The sequence below is a fragment of the Hyaena hyaena genome, unplaced genomic scaffold (genome assembly GCF_003009895.1).
Source record: "Hyaena hyaena isolate Hyena2069 unplaced genomic scaffold, ASM300989v1 scaffold_577, whole genome shotgun sequence".
Classification (NCBI taxonomy): Eukaryota; Metazoa; Chordata; class Mammalia; order Carnivora; family Hyaenidae; genus Hyaena; species Hyaena hyaena.
The window spans coordinates 472,269-494,838 of NW_024081204.1; the positions used below are offsets into that span (position 1 = coordinate 472,269).

General features: G+C 43.7%; 1 protein-coding gene across 2 annotated transcripts in view; it reads right to left on the bottom strand.

The window, feature by feature from the left end:
- Nucleotides 1-22,570, bottom strand: part of PDZD2 (PDZ domain containing 2) — a 238,885-nt gene that overhangs the window by 58,904 nt on the left and 157,411 nt on the right. For both annotated transcript variants that reach the window (XM_039256412.1, XM_039256413.1), the window contains exon 5: nt 21,706-21,861. In XM_039256412.1, coding sequence (XP_039112343.1) covers nt 21,706-21,861 — 156 coding nt within the window. The remainder of the gene's footprint in view (nt 1-21,705; nt 21,862-22,570) is intronic.

Genomic DNA, 22,570 nt, shown 5'->3' on the forward strand with positions numbered 1-22,570 from the left:
ATTTTTCTAAATGCCAAGGGTAATAGGTCCATTTTCTCTTTGTTCATTTACATTTCATTAAAAAGGAAAGCACACAAGAGACTTGCTGTCCAACAAATTCAACTTTCTTGGAGCTGGAAGAGCCACATTTGTTCCAGAGAACAATCGCCCAGGCTGCAGATGCTGAAGAGCACAACCTCTCCCCAGTGTCAAGAATCTCATTTGCAAAGATGGAGCAAAATAAGAAGGCCATTAAGTGCTTTGGTTTTAAACTCAAAAGGTGAAGGAAATTTAAGTTTGGATGTTAGTTACTTTAGATTTTAGTATCTTTGGATTATGACTTACTTGCAAGGGGATTTGAATTTGTTGGCATTTTACTTGTTTGAGTATCATGATTATGTTGACATTTTATCTCTTCGTAGCACCTCTGAAAAGCTGCACTGGACAATGAGGCTAGAAATAATTGTGTATGAGAAACAGCCTAGGGATTAAGATTTAGCTTCTGGCAAATTTCATTCTTCTGGAAGTGAGGAGCAAGCCATCATTGCTCCCCCCTGGGTCCTAGTTAAAAGCCCAGTATTTAGAAATGTTCCGTAACTGCTGTTCAAAACATTTACAAGATCTCCTTAAACACACTGTGACTAATATAGTGTTGAACCCTGAGCATCATCTGTCTTTCTCAGCAAACTCTTGAAGCCTTACAAACAAACCATGCAAAGTGTGGCTTTTATCTCCAACTACTTCCATTGTGCAAGCAAATCCGATCCCAAGGAAAACTGCAGGAGGCTGGGTTGCACCCAGTTCATGCCATGTTTTTACAGTTCCCAGCACTTGAAAAAAAAAATAATCTGCAGATGTGACAGAAGACCTCTTCCAAGCTCCAAATCCCTAAGAAGCTGCGCTGCCTCATTCCCCTGGTCAGTATCTACCGGACGGTGGAGCATGGTGATTTCCCTTTCATGGTTCAGTACCACTAAGATTATTTTTAGGCTGCCAAAGGAAGCTCATTTTCCAAATCCCTGGGGCAGATGTTTGAGTGACCGAGGGAGAACCAGATGGTCATCAGAGAGGCCATGGCTGGGAATGAATAGCCATTCACAAAAAAGGAACCAGAACAACAATAAATCAGCCCGAAGTAGCAAGAAGGCTGTGAGTAGACTTCAGAAATCAAAACAGAAATCTACCGCTACACTAGATTCATTGCTTCCCAACAAAGAGGACTTAGGACTGAAGAGGAAAACAGGAAAACCTAAAAGCGAACCTTGCCAGACCCCAGAACATGCTGGTACACGTAAAACGTGTGTGCAGAGCATCAGAAGCAGCTGGGGAAAAGCAGCAGCCAGTGTGGACCCAGGCGCACAAGCTGGTGCTCCAAAAATGAGGGAATACTTACTGTCCTTGTTCTGAGCCCATTTCTGGTTTCATCCCATTGGTCATCTCCAAACAATGTGAATGGGCTCAACATATTTTGTTGATTATTTGGATGATTTTTACGCAAAGTAAACAGATTTCTTAGTCCCTTAGAAAGTTGGGGCAAAGAAATCACCTTTAAGGACATAGGAATGTAATCAGCCGTTGGCCCAAGTTTGCCTCCCCTGTAGTGGGTCTGGATGGGTCACCCTCCAAGGGAGAGGACAATGTCCTCAAGTGACTCAGTTCTTCAAAAATAACAGGAGATGTGGATCGCAAGGAGAATTGGCACATGTCCCTCCTTGGTACTGATTTCAAATTGAGGCGAGTGCAGACATTCTCTACAAAGTAGGAATCTCTCACTGTTGCCGTGTTCCATAACCTCGTGGGTGAGAAAAATGTGCAGTCTGGAGCTCTTCTTTGGCCTGTTAGCTGGCTACTAAAGTCAGATCCTTGGGTCATTTCTCAGGATGAGACATATTTCTGGGAGCCAAGGACATATTTCTGGGAGCAGGACTATCATATTCTTTACACTAAACTCCAGAATGACAAAATCGTTTGTGTGTAGGAAAATCTCAAAACACACAAAAAGTAGAGGTGGGTGAGCTATCAGAAAAGAAAGACATGTTAAAAGAGATCCAAGAAGCAAGTAGGAAGATTGGAGAAAGAAAATAAGGATGAATTAAGATTCTTCCAGGGCCTTTTCTCTATACAAATGCTTTAGAGAAAGTTTTACATGATTATTTGGCTTAGAAAAATAGAAACAGATCATGTTAGGGGAGCTTGGGTGGCTCTATCGGTTAAGCCGATGTCATGTCATGATCTTACAGTTTGTGAGTTTGAGCCCTGCGTTGGACACTGTGCTGACAGCTCAGAGCCTGGGGCCTGGTTCGGATTCTGTGTCTCCCTCTCTCTCTTTCTGCCCCTCCCCTGCTCATGCTCTGTCTCTCTCTCTCTCTCTCTCTCTCAAAAACAAATAAACATTAAAAAAATTCATTTTAACTGAACATACCATTCAGGCAGGTGTTAGATGAAGAGTAACTTGTCATGCTGAAGACACTATATTTTGGTGTGCTAGTAAGTTCCAGGGGGCACCCTAAGGCCTTCTGCTGCCTTTTCCAGATCAACATGAGTTGCACCCTCAACTCTTTATTTTACAGGAATGGTACTAACTTTGTGCTTATTTGCTGGTATATATTTCTAAGGGTATGTACTTCTTGAAGAATCTGACTGGAAAGCTGGGATGTGCTCATGGGAGCCCACATGGGAAGCAAGAGTAAGAGAGGCTGTCTCAGGATCACACATGTTCATCTACAGACGGCTTGGCAAACTGCTGCCTGGGGGCCAAATCTGGCTCAACATCTATTTTTGTAAAGTTTTACTGGAACACAGTCATGCCGTTCATTCACCTGTTCCCTATGACTGCTGCTGCACTACTAAGGCAGAGACTGTTTGACCAGCAAAGCCTGAAATGTTTATGATCTGGCCTTTGTAACTGCTGACCTCTCAACTGTAGGAATAGTTCTTACCCTATGAACCTCCAACCTCCCCACATCCGCCCTTATCCAAAGTCATCCAGAGTCACCATGAACGTCCTTGAGAAGTTTTAGGAAGCAGAACTTAGTAAGTTGAAGGGAAGTTACTGGCAATTAGAGACATCTTAAGGAAACTGCTACTGGAGACAAGGCTTACTGGTCTATCATGGCATTTCCTCTAAAAACATCTTGGGCATCTAGACTTTATGATTTTATCTTTAAATTTCATTTTAAACTGACACTGGTAAGAAACTCATTTGAAATAACAAGGATTCTCTTTTTAAAATGCACAATGTTTGAGGTGCCTGGGCGGCTCAGTGGTTAAGTGTCTGACTTTGGCTCAGGTCATGATCTCACAACTTGTGAGTTTGAGCCCCATGTCAGGCTCTGTGCTGACAGCTCAGAGCCTGGAGCCTCCTTGGGATTCTGTGTCTCCCTCTCTGCCGCTCCCCTGCTGACACTCTTTCAGAGCAGTATGAGGACACAGGGCTTCAGGAAAACTGTGAAGAAAGGAACTGGAGAGTGAGGAGGAACAGATGACAGCAAGTTGGAGGTTTCAAAGGTCAAAAAACTATTGCTTAGTATTGGCCCTGTCTTCACCAAAAAAAAAAAAAAAAAAAAAGTGGGGAGGAAATTCTTTTCCTCCTTCTTTCCTACCACCAAGGAGCCCTTGCCCGCAGAACCCAGCACTCTGTTTGGTGGGCTTGGCCTGCTCCTTTCCTCCCCTGTCCAGTCAGTCACATTGCTTCTTGCCTTCCCATCTTTATGGCCACCTTTCCTGCCACACAGGCTCTGGTCACTCCCCAGCGGGACTACAGCAAAGCCCTCCATTCCCATCTCTGCACTCCACCACTGCTGCCCTGCTTTTCTTCAGTCCAGCTCTTTCTCTACCTCACTGCTGGGGTAATCTTAGAACAAATACTCTGGGGGGAAAGCTCTCAGTTTTTCCCCACTGAGGACTGTATTTCCCCCTAAGGTCAGGAACATGGCAGGAATATCCACTCTTGTCATTGTTATTCAACACAGTATTGGAAGTCTTAGCCTCAGCAATCAGACAACACAAAGGTATAAAAATCATCCAAATCAGCAAGGAGGAAGTCAAACTTTCACTCTTCGCAGATGACATGATACTTTATATGGAAAACCCAAAAGGTTCCACAAAAAAAAAAAAAAAAAAAAAAACTGCTAGAACTGAACCATGAGTTCAGCAAAATCACAGGATATAAAATCAATGCACAGAAATCAGTTACATTTCTATACACCAATAATGAAGCAACAGAAAGAGAAATCAAGGAATCAATCCCATTTACAATTGTACCAAAAGCCATAAAATACCTAGGAATAAACCTAACCAAAGAGGTGAAAAAGCTATATACTGAAAACCAGAGAAAGAAACTATATGAAAGAAATTGAAGAAGACACAAAACAATGGAAAAATATTCCATGCTCATGAATTGGAAGAACAAATATTGTTAAAATGTCAATATTACCTAAAGCAATGTATATATTCAATGCAATCCCTATCAAAATACCACCAGCATTCTTTATAAAGCCAGAATAAACAATCCTAAAATTTGTATGGAACCAGAATAGCCAAAGCCATCCTGAAAAAGAAAAACAAAGCTGGAGGCATCACAATCCTGGACTTCAGGATGTATTACAAAGCTGTAATCATCAAGACAGTATGGTACTGTCACAAAAACAAAAACTTAAATTAATGGAACAGAATGCAGAACCCAGAAATAGACTCACAAACCTATGGCCAACTAATCTTTGACAAAGCAGGAAAGAATATTTAATGGAATAAAGACACTCTCTTCAGCAAATGGTGCTGGGAAAACTGGACAGCGACATGCAGAAGAATAAAGCTGGACCACTTTCTTACACCATATACACAAAAACAAACTCAAAATGGATGAAAGACCTAAATGTAAGACAGGAAGCCATCAAAATCCTTGAGGAGAAAGCAGGCAAAAACCTCTCTGACCGCGGCCATAGCAACTTCTTACTTAACACATCTCTGGAGGCAAGGGCAACAAAAGCAAAAATGAACTTGGGAGCTCACGAAGATAAAAAGCCTCTGCACAGTAAAGGAAACAATCGGCAAAACTAAAGGCAACCAACCGACAGAATGGGAGAAGACATTTGCAAATGACATATACAATAAAGGGCTAGTATCCAAAATCTATAAAGAACTTATCTCTCAACACCCCCCAAAAAACCAAATAATACAGTGAAGAAATGGGCAAAGACATGAATAGACACTTTTCCAAAGAAGACATACAGATTGTTAACATGAAAAAAATGCTCAACGTGACTCATCAGGGAAATACAAATCAAAACTACAATGAGATACCGTCTCACACCAGTCAGAATGGCTAAAATTAACAACTCTGGCAACGATAGATGATGGCGAGGATGTGGAGAAAGGGGAACTCTTTTGCACTGCTGGTGGGAATGCAAACTGGTGCAGCCATTCTGGAAAACAGTATGGAGGTTCCTCAAAAAATTAAAAATAGAACTACCCTACAATCCAACAATTGCACTACTAGGTATTTATCTAATGGATACAGGTGTGTTGTTTCAAAGAGACACATGCACCCCAATGTTTATAGCAGCGCTATTGACAACAGCCAAATTATAGAAAGAGCCCAAACAGCCATTCACAGATGAATAAAGAAGATGTGGTATGTGTGTATGTATACACACACATATACATACATACAATGGAGTATTACTCACCAATCACAAAGAATGAAATCTTGCCATTTGCAACAACGTAGATGGAACTAGATAGTATTATGCTAAGCGAAATTAGTTAGAGAAAGACAAATATCACATGACCTCACTCATGTGGAATTTAAGATACTAAACAGATGAACATAGGAAAAGGGAATCAAAAATAATATAAAAACAGGGAGAGGGACAAAACATAAGAGAGTCTTAAAATAGAGAACAAAATGCGTTACTGGAGGGAGGAGCTGAGGGGGCAAGGGGCATTAAGGACACCTGTTGAGATGAGCACTGGGTGTTACACACAGGGGATGAATCACTGGATTCTACTCTTGAAATCATTATTGTACTATATGCTAACTAACTAGGACATAAATTAAAGTAAATAAATTTTTTTAAAAAAAGAACAAATATTCTGACTCTTCAACTTGAAAACCATCACTGAGTAGAGTAATTGTAAGATAAGTCAATTTCCTTAGTGTGGAACTAAAAGTACATGCTGAACATCTGTGCTTAATAGACTATTTGTTGATCCTTGAACAGGCTGTAAATTTTCTTATTTGAGGACCACTGTGCAGGATGTTCTTCCACTCTAGAAAGTTACCCACTTCTGCGGGTGTTCCTATGGAAAATCTATGGATTAGTTAAACACCACCCCATCCACTGAGCTCCTAGATTCCTGGAAGGAATCAGATGCCCCTCCTCTGGGTCAATATGGCGTATGGTTCCTAAGAGTTTATTATGTGGAACAGGGGAACATGAAAAGTATAGAAATAACTATAACTCATTATGGAATATAACAAATCATGTTAAGAGAGGAACACTGTGTCTGTATCTCCCTCGGTGCCCAGCAAAGCCCTTAGCATCTGGAAGGCGATGTCAGGCTGGCAAGAGTCGAGCGTCGGCTCCTTCCAGGACGTGGTGTGGACACTTGCAGGGCCACGTCGCCAACCTCTGCAGTTGTATATGGTCTCAGTGGGAAGAAGGTCAGGAAGAATGACAGCTTTTGGAGCTAAGAAGAGGGTGTGTGTGTGACATGCAGGCTACCTATCTGTCTCTACTAGCTCAAAAGATTATTCTGCAAATATCTATTAAGTTGATATGTCTGCTGTTGGAGGAAATAAGTTTGAATATCCTAACAACGGCTTAACCAAAACATTTCTGATAACATCTACCCCATTTTTATTTTTTTATTAAGTTTATTTGTTTATTTATTTTCAGAGAGAGAGAAACTACAAGTCAGGGAGGGAGGGAGGGAAGGAGAGAGAGAGAAAGAGAATCTTAAGTAGGCTCTGAACTGTCAGCATAGAGCCTGATGTGGGGCTCAAACCCACGAACTGTGAGATCATGACCCGAGCTGAAGTCGGATGCTTAACTGACTGAGTCACCCAGAGACCCCTGAACCATTTTTAAATCAGGAGGGATCTTTCTGATTGTAAGTGCTATGATGTGAGAAACAGAGAAAACAGAGATGACAGAGGCTGCTCCTGCTTGAAAAGTCTCTTTGAAAGATAAGGGGCTTCAGAATCTTTTTTTAAAAAACTTTTTAATGTCTATTCACTTTTAAGAGAGAGAGAGAGAGAGAGACAGAGTGTGAGCGGGAGAGGGGCAGAGAGAAAGAGGCAGGCACAGAATCCAAAGCAGGCTCCAGGCTCAGAGCTGTCAACACAGAGCCTGATGCTGGGCTTGAACACACAAATCGTGAGATCATGACCTGAGCTGAAGTTGGTTGCTTAAGTGACTGAGCCACCCAGGCGCCCCAAGGGGATTCAGAATCTTGATAGTCAGAGGTTGAAGGAAGGATATTTCAAGTGAAGGAATTAAGAGCAAGAGCAGGAGAGGTATGGTTTTCTTTGTCTGCAAATGTCATTTACTGAGATCCCTCAGTCCTACGTAAAAAGCTCACCAAGCAAAAACAAGCAAACACACAGCAAACAAAAATCTAGGCAAGCAAATAACATTAACAATAGGGGTGGGGAGGACAGTATTAATTTTAACGATCCCATTTCTTTGAGAAATTCCACAGGGAATTTATGATCTCTTATATTTTCCTTTGTTTTTATTTCCAGGCTCTGGACTACTGTTTTGCATAAGATGTGGTGAAAAAGAGAAAAACACCCCAAAACTTCGAAATCTCCCACTGCTCATGAAGTTCAGGGGAGGTGTTCATCCCCAGCACACAGGGCTTGTCTCACTCATCTGTACGCTGTCAAAGTGGTTTTGTCATTTTCCTAAAAACCCAACAGAGTAACTGGAATTGAAACTAAGTAGGGATATCCTGTTTCTCTTAAGGGAGTAAGAACCTGACTGTATCAGCACTATCTCCACTTACAGTCTCAAAAGACACATTCATCTCAAGGATTTCTGTTACCTTAAAGGCTTAGCGAAGCTCATAAACAAATAAGATAGATTTCCTAAGAAACATGGTGCACAAATGAGTCACATTATCCCCTTCTGCCTTCTGTACAATTGCCATCATATCGTCTGGGGCAAAAAAGTATTATTTAAGTTTCATTTCGGAACTGTCACCTTCCTCAAGTCTTAATATATTCTACTGTACATTTCAAGGTGAGGATCACAGGTTTAATCTCCCAAAGGACAGATCAAACTAAATTGGCAGAGGTGATATTTATAAGAGGTAAATTCATAATAGGGGACGGGGCTGAAAGGCATCTTCGAATATGGTAATGGTGTACATCAAGGAACCAGCTTTACCTGAAGTCATATAGTTGCTTCGTGACTTCTGTGGTATTGTTTTCATAAAAGAAATTAATTTGAGGGCAAAGAAATATTATTACATGTTCTAGTGGTTCATATTTTATCTTCACTGACATTTGAAGGAATTTTTCAAATCCAAAATATGAAAATGGAGCTGACTGCACTCTATGGGGATTTCTTGGCTGTACTTCACAGTGCTCCATGCTGGAATGTTACCCTCTGTAGACGGCGAAGCCACCAGGCCCTACTAACACGGATTCATAAATTACAATGCAATGCGACTGTAGTCATGTATGCATACACTGTGAAACACGAAACAATCTAAAATGAAGTAAAATCTGTACAGGTTCTAGTACTCTCCTCACACACGCCAAGGGACTGTCTGGCATCCCCCCACAGGGTATGTTCACCTCACTTTGGAGACCACTGTGCTGAGGCTGTAGAACACAATATTTGCTTTTTGAATGCAAATCACTCGAGTTGTTTACTTCCTTGAGAAATGCAAACTGCTCCTTTGAAAACGCAGCAGAGAGCCAGGTAACGAGTTGGAACAGGCCCCAGAAAATGTGCCATGGGAATAAACCTGATGCAAACTTCAGCAGTTTTCTGGGCAATTTATCCAGGCCAAATAATTATCTTATTTCCCCTCCACCCCCACCCATTTAAATAATCACTTCATCTCCTTAAGTATGAAACCAAACCAAACAAAAACCACCCCTAAATTTAAATCTTATTTTCCTAGACCAGCAATAATTGCAGCCTTGTCTTATCTTGTTCTGGCAATTCTACACACTGCGCGAAGCGTCACACAGCCTCGTACACACTGCTTGAGCCAGCTGGGGTATGGTTTTGGGAGCATCTAAGTGAACAGGGACCTGCTGGGGAAAGTCTAGGACTCTGAGGGGGAAGAGAAAGTAGTTCACAGCCTGGGACAGTGGGATGGAAAACATACAGCTCGGGGAATTGCGGGCAGTGTGTGTTGCTGCTGCTTGGAGCCGGTGAAGGGAATGACAGAGCTTTGGCACCACACGGCCATCGCACCACTGGGAACTGGTGCCTGCGAAGGCAACGAGCCATGAGGTACATGCAAGTCTGTGCTCCCGGAGGATCCAGGAGGCTGGGGGAATCCGTGTTTCCAAGTTTCCCATGAGCACCTCAAACACATGGCCTTACCCCCTCATCTCAAGCTATAGGAAGGAGGGAGGCAGTTGGGGGCTTAAAACCTCCCCTTATCTCAAAGCCATGGACAAAGTGGTCCTGGGGCCTCATCTAGCCCCTAGCCAGGAAACCCGGGAGCCCTGCCACTTTGTGTCAGGTCATGGAAATTGCCACATAGCCAACAAAGGGTGTATTCCTATGGCCGCTACTTCCTATGGCAGTCATCTTCTCTCCAAAATGGTTTCAAAACCTGGGTGAGCATCAGAATCACCTGGGAAGCTTCTGAAAATAAACTCCTGGGCCCCATCCCACTCAGACCAGGCAAATGGGGCTCTCCAGCATGGACCGCAACGATCTGATGACCAGCCGACCCACACCCGCCCTGTGCATTGCAGACCCGTGGAAGAGTGTGGAGCTACACGTAGGTATGCGCCTGCAACGCACAGCAGCTCCCCTGGCATATTTGAGAAGTGCTGTGAACACCTTTCTGAATGCATTCCCCTTTTCTTTCCTGGCTCTTTTTCTTTTTCCCTCGTAGCTGCCTTGAGTTAAAAACATGACTTGTCTGGAGGACAAGCAGAGCTCGGTAGGCTTCTCTCGCATCACAGTTTCTAGATTAAAAAATGCATGGTCCGGACCAGCTAGTCCCCAAAGTTCCCTGTAGCTCTGACACTTTACAGTTCTATTTATCAGAACCCCGCATCTCTGAGGCTCTTAGTTCCACGCTGGTGGAACTTAGTTTCCCTGGTGCCTTTGTGACTTGTTTCTTCACTTACATCCCACGTACTAGTTCACCAACTCCCTTGGGGTGTTTAATCTTTTGTTGTTGCTGTTGATTTGTTAAAAAATCGAGTCCTAAATACTATCTCTAGCCTGTAGCTTTCAAAACTTTATACAACAACAACAACAAAAGAAATCTACTCATTTGTTAATGAGGAGCTATCATGAATGTCCTATTTTAAGGGAAGGTAATGCTGTGTTTTCCCCATGTTATACCTAGAAAAATAATATCTCTATCATCAATATTTCTATGTCAGGTGGAAACTCCAGAAAGGAGAGGCAGATAGACTTTCTAGTTTGCAGACACAAATAATAAGCACCTACTATGTGCCATGTCCATTTTAAATTCATGGTGTGCTGGGAAAGGTGGTCAAGTCAGTGGAAGATGACCAAACATGAAAACAGGGGATCATCAACTATCCCACTGTTCAAACGTCCTTCCATCCCATACTGAGAGTCAACAGTGAGCACTTGGGACACATGAGGGAGCAAACCTGACATGGTCCCTGACCGCAGGGGTCCTCTACTAATGGGGGAAGATGACATTCAGCAAGCTGTCACATGAATATATGCATCACTGTGATTTGTGTTAAGGACCATGAATGAAAACATAGGGCATATTACATGCTGGGGGCCCAGAAATAAGGGATATGTGTATCTGGGAAGACATCCTGGAAGAAGCCAGTCCCCAAGTAAAAGAAGTAAAAAGAGGAAGCCCAGAAAGAAGGAAAGGCCATTCCTGACCCAGGGGAGTGAGTACATGTCTAAGCAGCTGCCGTCATTGCCACATACTTAGAGGCATCCTGAGGTTGGTAGCACAGCCCACGGAGCCCAGAGGAGTGGCCTGTCTCAACACCCTTCCCTCTAGGCTGTAGGGAAAGGATGTTCACTCCCCTTGCAAAAAGCGCCAGGTGCCCTGTGTCAGTGCTTCTGCGCGAGCAGTGTCACTTTGTGACGATCTGGTTTTCAGTCCTAGATGGGATCCTCCCATGTTAGCACTAACTGCAAGTTCATATGCTTGGTGCTCCCTCTTCTTTGCATTAGGCTCTAAGTTTGATTTACCAGAAAGCGATCTAGCTTAGGCACCAAACAAGACTCAATTTCCTGTCTAGCACAGTTTGACTCAACCAGAAGCAGTACTCCCAGATACTGCAGTACAAGTCCTCACTGCCCACACTCGGAAACATTTAAGGGCTGACACTTTATCAGTCAATCCAAACAAAATACAAGAGCTCTCGTCCTTGCTTCTCATACATAGATTAATATCTACCCCTGAGATGCTAACTCTTCTAGAAAATACTGTAATTCAGGTTCTCACACCTCATGACTATTCCAATAAAGAATCAAACACCAATATCAGACTTACAGAATTGTAAGATCCAGTTGAGCACTCCTTTCCTTTTGAGAGACGAGGTCCTCTATTCCTTCTTAAACCCTAATCACCCAAAAGTTCCCTAAGATTTTCCCGAACTGGCGATTTCAAAAATGTTAGAACTGATTCCCTTGATGTCAGAGGAAGCCGGATACAGGCCTGCTGATTGATGTGCTAAACAAACTCTTCCTAGCTGAGCCTTGACAATTGCAGGTTTGGCAAGACGATCATTACTTCCAGTTTTGTTTTTGTTAAAATCTAAAAAGGGGAGAGACAGGCTTCCAGTCCTTTAAGAGGTATCACCCAGTCTATACCCTCTTATATTAAAACTCTCCTTGTCTTCATTTTTAAGAGAGACGAGCACTCGTGAGGCATTTAGGTAGCTCAGTGCATTGAGCCTCTGAATCTTGATTTTGGCTCAGGTCATGATCCCAAGGTCGTGGGGTTGAGCCCTACATGGGGCTCCATGCTCAGCTTAGGATTCTCTCTCTCTGCCTCTGCCCCTCTCCCAAGTTGTGTTCTCTCTCTCTCTAGAATAAAACTGAGAGAAAGAGAGAGAGAGAGAGAGAGAGAGAGGAGTCACTCTCTCTAAACACTAGATTTATTTTCCCTGAAAAAAATCTCATTTTTAAAAAGATGAACTGTAATTATTACACTTGAGAAAGGACATATGCTTTTCTGGAATAGCCAATAATAAAACAGGTAGTGTTTTAAAATCAGTGGATTTTATTGGAGGGCTCTAAAGGTCTCAAACGTTAGCCTGTGTCCAAATCACCTAGAAAGCTTGTTAAAAACCATTGCTGGATGCCACCCTCAGAGTTTCTGATTCAGCAGGTCCCGGGTGGGACCTGAGGATCCTAACAAGTGGTTCTAACAAGTTTCCAGGTGATGCTGTTGCTGCTGCTGTAAGGACCACACTTTGAGAACCACTGCTCTAGAGACAGCATTACAATCAAGAAACATGTACTTGAGGGGCGCCTGGGTGGCTTAGTCGGTTAAGCGTCCGACTTTCGCTTAGGTCATGATCTCGCCGTAGTGGGTTCGAGCCCCGCATCGGGCTCTGTGCTGACTGCCAGCTCAGAGCCTGGAGCCTATTTCAGAGTCTGTATCTCCCTCTCTCTCTGACCCTCCCCTGCTCACGCTGTCTCTCTCTCTCTCTCTCCTATAGAAATAAATAAAATAAAAATGTTAAAAAAAAAAAAGAAACATGTATTGAGTAAGTACTGAACACAAGGTACTCCAATGGATACTGGGAGCCCAAAGAGATATATTTGACTTCAAAAGTTTACAAACCTTAAATTATTTACCTTCTTCCCCCAAAGAGATAAGCAGCAAGTAAATAGAGAAGAACAGATGCTAAATGCACAGGGAGCAGTGATCAGCACATTTGGGAGACAGAGCGATGATGTTAGATGCTGCAAGCCAAGGGCGGCCTTGGAGAGAACTCTGAACTTGATTTGGTCCTTGAAAGGAAGGTTAGTGCTTAGATAAGGTTAGAGGGAACATATGTAATGCCTCAAACCAAAGCATCTCAGTTCCTTCCAACACCGCCTCTCCTTGCTATGGGGAGGTTGGCATGCAGAACAGGAATTATGGCTCACGTCCTCCATAGGCTCCCGCACTCAGCCGCAATACGCCATGAGGGTTCCTATTGCGCAAAACCTGCAACTGAGTAGAGCCTCCTTCAACTGGCCACAAGGACCAGAAGAGAATTACTCTTCCTAATTCTCCTATCAGCAGCAAGGCCAGATCTCACAGCATGGCCATGCCCCACAGAGTGACGTCCTAAATGGTGGAAGAGGCAGGGGCCAATTCCTCTGAAGAGTAGATGGAGAAGGACCCAGGCAGGGGGTGTGTTGGCGGCAAGAGGAATGAAGCGCAAGAGTTGGAAGTTTGTAGAACCAGGGTATAAGATGATGAGGTGAGCACTGAGGGGCAGATCAGAAGTGGTCAAGGGGTGACAAGAGATCACAGGAGAATCCTTCTTTTCAGCCTGCTCTAAGATCCCAGGCATGCTCTGTCCCAGGGGGACAGAGATGCTTAAGGCATCATGGTCTTTACTCTTGAAATGTTCCTGTCTAATGAGGAAGACAGAAGAATAGAAGATAAACTATGAAAACAAGACGAGCTTTTATGTCATTGCACTATGACAGAAATCTATTCATAGTGCTATGCAAGTGCAGAGCCCAGACCAAGCAACTCTAGGAGGTCAGGGAAAGGTTTGCTTATGGGGAAGGGGACATTTGGGCTGGGTTCACAAGTATCTTCCAAGTAAAAAGAGCAGGTGTAAGGCACAAAGTAGTGAAGAGTTCTGGAGCATCTTTGGAATGTGAAGCTCGCAGTGCTGGGTGGGTGGGTGAGTGGCTGTGTGTGTGTGTGTGGTGGGGGGGCTACCAGGAGCATGTACAGAAGTCAGGAAAGGCAGCCTGAAGCTGCTGGCATACCATGTTAAGGAGTGGGGATTTTAACCTCAGTGTGACTGAGAGTCACTGAATGATTTTTTAAATGTTTATTTATTTGTTAACGTTTTATTTATTTTTGAGAGAGAGAGAGAAAGACAGCGTGAGCAGGGGAGGGTCAGAGAAAGAGGGAGACACAGAATCTGAAGACAGGCTCCATGCTCTGAGCTGTCAGCACAGAGCCTGATACGGGGCTCGAACCCATGAACCGTGAGATCATGACCTGAGCCAAAGTCGGATGCTCAACCGACTGAGCCACCCAGGCACCCCAATGTTTATTTATTTTAAAGAGAGAGAGAGTGTGTGCACACATGAGTGTGGGAGGGGCAGAGAGAGAGGGAGACACAGAATCTGAAGCAGGCTCCAGGCTCTGAGCTGTCAGCACAGAGCCGGATATGGGGCCTGAACTCAGGAACTGTGAGATCATGACCTGAGCCAAAGTCGAACACTTAAGTGACTGAGCTACCCAGGTGCCCCAAGTCACTGAACAGTTTTAAACCATTAAGTGACATGGCCAGATTCTTATTTAAAAATTGAAATTGGAGAGTAGAAGACAAAGAGGAGAAGACTTGGGAAAGAATGGCCAATCATGTGGGCCAGGCCCACAGCTGATACGGGGGAGAGGGCCAGATTTAGGTATCTTGGAGACTGAACTGGCAATCTTTCATATTGGATGTGGGGGGTGAGCGGTGGATGGTGGACAGAGCCCTGTTACTGAAGCCAGACCCCTTTGAGACGGATGACAATTATGCAAATAACCATGGAATTTCCCCGTCCCAGCCCAATGCATTCTCTTTTTTCCTGCCTCTACTCCAATTTGATATTCACCATATGACTTTATTCTAAGCCTGGCTCAATCTCTTTGGAAGGGAAATCTCATTGCTGTCTACTATAGCCATGCAAAATCAATCACAGGGGCGCTCATCACAGATCTCCAGCCTCCGTATTACATTGGCTCAGCTCAGGCTTGGAGCACACGGTGACTTACAGGTGCAGAAATAGTCAATGTCTGAGTGGAGCCTGGCAGCAGGTTTAAGCATTATCATCTGTGAAATAAAAGGCTTTGTAACGTGATTAAACAGTACCAGGTTTCTTTCATTTACATGGCTCATTAGTGTTTAAAAATGATAAAACAGAGAGTCTTAGACTGTAAACATAGAACTGAAAAAAAGAATTTTTTTCTCTGTAGTTCAATACGTTTATAAGGCAGGGCAGGGGAGATCCCCGGGGCACACTGTCAAATCCAGAAAATACGTCATGCCAGCTGACCGATTTCTGGTCCTGCAGGGCTCTCTATCTCAGGCTTGGTTCTCCTGGTTAAGACCAGAGCACAAGAGGGTGGTAACAAATGCCTGGTGTTGAGGCATCAGTGGTGAGCCGGGGAGAAGCGCAGGTGTTCCCTCCTCTGTGAGTGCTTTGTGAGGAAGGCAGAGAAGCTCAGAGAAGGGAGGGCCATCAACGCAGGATGGGTTTGGGTTTCGCACCGATAATGGGCTGGGGACCGTCTATGAAAGCCTCGGCTGATAGGACAGAGAATCTCTAACACACTGTGCTGAAACATGGGCTTGTGGAGAATTAGCGCTGAGTCTCCCAAATAAACTAGGCTATTACATAATGCATTTCAAGTCCTTTGGCAAAAATACAATAAACATATAAAACAACATATGATGAATTGGTAAACTTTTTTAAAAGATAATGTTATTTTTTAAATGTTATTGGTGAGAATGAGAACTGACCACTGCTAAATGTCTAAATTAGTATAAGTAACTTCTCTGGAGAAAGCCCAGTTCTTTTAAAAAAATTTTTTTTTAATGTTTTATTTATTTCTAGGAGGGAGAGAGAGAGAGAGACAGCATGAGCAGGGGAGGGTCAGAGAGAGAGGGAGTCACAGACTCTGAAACAGGCTCCAGGCTCTGAGCTGGCAGTCAGCACAGAGCCCGACGCGGGGCTCGAACCCACGAACCGCGAGATCATGACCTAAGCGAAAGTCGGACGCTTAACCGACTAAGCCACCCAGGTACCCCAGAAAGCCCAGTTCTTAATTCCATTATTTGTGGGTTTGGTGATGAGTTATATAAGTTCATTATATATTTTGAACACTAACCCTTTATCAGATATGCCATTTGCAACTCTCGTCTCTCATCCAGTAGGTTGTCTTTTAGCTTGGTGGGTTGTTTCTTTGTTGTGCAGAAACTTTTTATTTTGATGTAGTCCCAACAGTTTGTGTTTGCTTTGATTCCCTTGCCTTAGGGTTGCTATGGTAGAGAAATTACTGTCGCTCTTCCAAAGATGACATACAGATGGCCAACATACATGTGAAAAGATGCTCAGCATCACCTATCATCAGAGAAATGCGAATCAAAACCACAATGAGCTATCACCTCATACTTGTCAGAATGGCTAAAATAAAAAACATAAGAAACAATAAGTGTTGGGGCGCCTGGGTGGCTTAGTCGGCTAAGCGTCCGACTTTCGCTTAGGTCATGATCTTGCGGTTCGTGGGTTCGAGCCCCGCGTCGGGCTCTGTGCTGACTGCCAGCTCAGAGCCTGGAGCCTGTTTCGGAGTCTGTGACTCCCTCTCTCTCTGACCCTCCCCTGCTCATGCTGTCTCTCTCTCTCCTAGAAATAAATAAAAAAAAATTAAAAAAAAAAAAAAAAGAAACAATAAGCGTTGCTGAGGATGTGGAGAAAAAGGAACGCTCGTGCCCTGTTGGTGGGAATGCAGACTGGTGCATCCATTGTGAATAATAGTGTGGAGTTTCCTCAAAAATTAAAAATCGAACTACCATATAATATAGTAGTTCCACTACTGGGTATTTACTCAAGGAATGCAAAAATACAAATTCGAAAAGATACATGCACCTTTATGATTAGAGCAGCATTATTTACAACAGTTCAGTTACAGAAGCAGCCCAAATGTTCATCGATAGATGAATGGATAAAGTTGTGATACACACACACACATGCATGTTTACGTGTACACACACACACACACACACACACACACACACACACACAGGAATATTACTCAACCATAAAAAAGGATGAAATCTTACCATTTGCAACAACATGGATGGATCTAGAGAGTATTATGCTAAGTGAAATAAATCAGTTGGAGAAAGATAAATACCATATGATTTCTCTCATCTGTGGAATTTAAGGAACAAAACAAATGAACAAAGAAAAGAAGAGACAAACCAAAAAGCAAGCTCTTAACCATAGAGAACTGATGGTTACCAGAGGGGAAGTGGGTTAGGATGGGAGAAGTAGGTGAAGGGGATGAAGAGCGCACCTGTCCTGATAAGCACCTGGTAATGTGTAGGATTGTTGAATCACTATATTGTATATCTGTAACTAATATAACACTGTATGCTAACTATACTAGAATTTAAAAAATACATATGTGCTGAAGGAAAAATATCAAATAGAAAGTCATTAAAAATGTCAAATATGCCTATCTTTGAATAGAAGGATTGTGGGTAATTTTTATGGCCTTGTGGGGTTTTTCTGACCAAAACCCATTTATATAGTGAAAATAGTATTATAATCAGAAAAATTCATTTAAATCATACGTAATACATTAAATTATAATAAATACATTATAAATTTATACAAATAAGTATAATTTAAAAATATGCAACACATTGTATTTAATATAGAGAAAGGCCCATTTATTAGAGCAGTATTTAGTGTAAAAAATTTGCAGTTAAAGAATTCCTTCGTGTTTCTCGTGAGAGTACGAGTGATGAATTTTTAAAAACGTACGTGACTGTAACCTCTCCACAGAGACTACTGTGCCACACGAATGGCCCCGGGCTTTATCAGAGGAGGCACAGACATGCTTCCGAGCCTCTCCTTCTCTTTAAGATCCTGAGCTTGCTGAGCTCTCTGTTGAGAAGTCCCAGGACAGTATCCCCAGCAGCAGGGTCCTGTGAAGGGAGGTCCCCGGGGGAGGGAGCCGGGCTGCAGGGACGCCAGGGAAGGAAGTCTGGCTGGTCAGGTGGAAATATGGGGTCAAGGCGGATTTAAGTCTGGGGGGGGCGGGGACTGCTACATACTCCAATCCACTTCACTGCCAGGGGTAACAAGGAGCAGAGGGTAACACAGAGAAGGCAGGGCCCCTAGGGCTGAGAGGTCGTGGGGAGGAAGGGTAGACAGGCAGTAGTGAAAGTGGCCCTGGGGAGGAGACGTGTGACATTCAAGCCTGTTCCAGGCTTATTCAAAGACTGTCCCTGAAGGCTAAGGGTGGGGTGCGGAAGGTCGATATTAACCCAAAGGCCCTTTGAGGCTGCCACCCTGTGGTTAGCTGTGGGCCTCTGAGTAGCCATAATTTTCATGGTGGGTAAATCCAGTTCGATTTTGGTGTCATTTTCATTAGCATTCAATGAATGCTTCCTCTGTTGTTTGATCTGAAATTCATTTAGTTATTTATAACTCAGCACCAGATGTACTGGCTAAATTCTAGCGATTCACTGGGAACCCAATCCAGTCATCACGTTCCCTTATCTCATGGAGTGTAGAGTTGGATGGGAGAAGTAGATCTTAATCAAATAATCACAAATCCAAATGTGACAAGCAGTTCACAGGAGAGCCACACAGTCATGCTATGAGAGCTAAGAGATTTTTTTTAAGCTAGTTTAAGCTTTTTTTAGTTTATTTTTGAAAGAAAAAGTGTGAGTGGGGGAGAGGCAGAGAGCGAAGGGGAGAGAGGATTGGAAACGGAATTCTGCTGACAGCAGAGAGCCTGATGCAGGGTTCAGACTCATGAACTGTGAGCTCATGACCTGAGCCAATATCTGATTGAGCCACCCAGGTGCCCCAGAGAAGTAAGAGATTTAATTTAAATATACACTGGTATGGTTTCTTGGATGCAGTAATGCTATGGGATCCCAAAGATGAATAGGACTCATCTTATTCAGGTAGAGGATTCCAGAGAGACAGACTAGCATTTGCAAAGGTCCTGTGGCGGAAAAACATGCAGGCATCATCAGAGACTACAGGAAGGGCAGTGTAGTGGTTGCTTAGGAGTGATGAGCTCCATGAGAAGTGAGGTTCAAGAAGTAGGCAGGAGTCAGGGAGGCAGTGTAAACCACGGAAATTAGTTTGGTCTCACCCTTACTGAAAGTAAAAGTAAGGGAAGCCACTGAAAGGTGTCATGATCCAAAGATATGGGAATAACCACAGTTGTTTTTAAACTATTCACCTTAATGCCATTCATTCAATTCTGGTTTATTTGCTTTATAGGTTAGTCTTCTGAGAAAGTTCTCCTGTGGAAAAGCACCTTGAAAAATGTTTCAAATCAACATAGGGCTTATACAATGCATCTGGGCAAATTACAAAAAGGCATCTCTTCTTTCAGGTTCTTTCCTTCCTTTATTGGCAAATTGTCCTGATATACTGGTTTTGTTAGAGCAAAACTCTTTACTGCCATCTTCCAGAGAGTTGTCAGAATAAATGTAAAAACCTATGATTTTTATGATACAAATGTGCTTCCTTAGATGCAGCACCTTTGTGCAGTCCACACTTGCACAACCATATTCAGTGGTCCTAGGTGTCTAGTGATCAAAAAGAAAGGGGAAAAGCAACTTTTTCTGCCTTGAAATAAAATAACATTGTGTAAATGTAGTAAAACATGCAATTTCTTGGTCTTCTAAGGCCTAACTTGGCCAAAACTAATTTTCCAATGCCTACCCATGCTGCCTAGGGGTAGTGCTGGTGGGAGAGGGGAAGGGGCTCCAAACGGCAGAAGGCGGGCACCCTCTCCATGGCTGGGACAGGAGCTAACAGGAGTTTACGCTGAAAATGACACATCTTTCCGATCTGGGGTCCAGAGATGAAACCACAGAGCCTCACTGCAGGCACCATTAACCAAAAGCCCTCCTGACCCCGTGCCAGAGACCACGAGGGTGTGAAACATCACAGGCCACGTAAGAGCCCCCAGCCAGCAAGAGTCCCAGGTCCACTGAAATTGTAAGACAGCTACACAACTCAGCCTGAATGGGTTTTGTGTTACTGTAACATATTCTACTTCGCAACTGGAATCTCTCCATCTATTTATTAATTTGCTTTGTTTATTTATTTGGAGGGAGCACGTGCAAGTGGGGGAGGGGCAGAGAGAGAGAAGAGAGAGAGAGAGAATCCCAAGAAGGCCCTGAGCTGTCATTGTGGAGCCTAGTGTGGGGCTTGAACTCACAAACTGTGAGATCATGACCTGAGATGAAACCAAGAGTGGGGTGCTTACGTGACTGAGTCACCCAGGAACCCCTCTCTGTCTAAGTTTAAATTCACAAACATTACTTTTCAAACTTACATTAAGTAGCAATAAAATCTTCATATATATTAATAATCATGCTAGAAATTGATATACACACCTGAACTTAATGCACAGTTGCCCTCTCATCCCCTTTCCAGTTTCAATGTTTTTTCTTTTTTTTTTAATATTTATTTTGAGAGAGAGCATACATGTGTGTGCATCAGTGAGTGAAGAGCAGAGAGAGAGAGGGAGAGAGAGAATCCAAAGCAGGCTCTGTGTTCAGTGCAGAGTCCGATGCGGGGTTCAAGCTCACAACCATGAGATCACTACCAGAGCTGGTCAAGAGTCAGACATCTAACCAGCTGAGTCACCCAGGAGCCCCTCCATGTTTTTTCTTAAATGAAAATCATTACTCTCTGGCTAAAATGAGCAAATCAGAGAACTCTAGATGCTGGTGAGGATGTGGAGAAACGGGCACCCACCTACACTATTGGTGGGAATGTAAACTGGTGCAGCCCCTCTGGAAAACAGTGTGGAGGTTCCTCAAAAAATTAACAATAGAACTCCCCTATGACCCAGCAGTAGCACTGCTAGGAATTTACCCAAGGCATACAGGAGTGCTGATGCATAGGGGCACGTACCCCAATGTTCATAGCAGCACTCTCAATAATAGCCAAAACATGGAAAGAGCCTAAGTGTCCATCAACGGATGAATGGATCAAGAAGATGTGGTTTATCTATACGATGGAATACTCCATGGCAATGAGAAAGAATGAAATCTGGCCATGTGTAGCAACATGGATGGACCTTGAGGGTGTTATGCTGAGCGAAATTAAGTCAGGCAAAGAAGGACAAATACCATATGTTTGCACCTATAGGAGGATTAGGAGGAACTTAACTGAGGACCAAAGGGGAGAAGAAGGGGGGAAATAGTGGGGGAGAGGGAGAGAGGCAAACCATGAGAGACTCTTGAATGCTGAGAACAGACTGGGGACTGATGGGTGTGGAGGGGAGGGGAGTGATGGGCATGGAGGAGGGCACTTGTGGGGATGAGCACTGGGTGTTATATGGAAACCAACTTGATAATAAACTATTTATAAAAAAAAAAAAAAAAAAAAAAGAAAGAAAGAAAATCATTACTCTCATGGATTTGTCTGGACGACCTGACAAAGAAATATAAAGAACTCCCTCTCCCATCCTGGTCTCTATTCTACTGTCTTCAGCTATTATCTTTGACCCTGCCATCAACATCTCCAGGGACCCATCGTTTTCCAGCAGAGCAGCCGGGGAAACCAGAGGCACACTTACTGCTCCCTGGACGGAAGACGAGCCAGGTCCTTCGTCCTCTTCCCCGTCTGGCTCCTGGTCTTCGTTGTCAGTCCAGGAGGACACGTCCTCTACTGAACTGGTCAGATCAGGCAAACTCTTAGATGTCAGCCTCAGGAGGTCCTCTGTGGAGCTTTCCTATGGGGACACAATCAAAGGGCTATGAATTACCCCCTGGCACCAAGCAGGTCCGGATCAAGGTCAAGGAGAACCTAGGAGAGGCAGCTGTGAGTGTGTCCTCGTGCTCTGAACCCAAACTGTATGGAATGTACCTTCCACACCTCAGGTTGGCAAGGTGACCTCACATGTCAGGGGCACAGGCCCAATTTAAGTCCCAACCAATTCTTCTCCCCTAAAAAATCTGTTTCTTAGACAAATGTTTCTACCGATAATCCAAATTCTCTATATTTTAGATTCTCTGATACCCTGCCTTGCTTTCAGAGGACACTTTAAGCCCCCTCATTGGCAGGCCAGTATCTTCTGCCCAGCACTCCAAACACACCTCCCTCCATGGTCCCCTTCAATCCACACCTTCCATTCCAGCCATACTGACCTTCTAACACACCAGGCTCTATGCCCTACGCCCTTTTCCACCAGCAGCTCCCTCTGCCCAGAGAGCTCAGCCTTTCAGCTCAGCCTGAGCACCCCCTTCTGCAAGCCTTCCTGGATGAGCTCAGGAGCCATTCCATTTGTCCCTCCCTTCTTCCCCAATATCCCTTACTGTTTCTTTCATCGCCCTGCATGTATGTCTAAGTATATCTGTATCTCTCCTGCTCATCTGAGCGTTCCCCAAACTGAATGCCATTTCTACTCTGCACTGTGTCCCCAGGCCCAGCACACGGCTCTG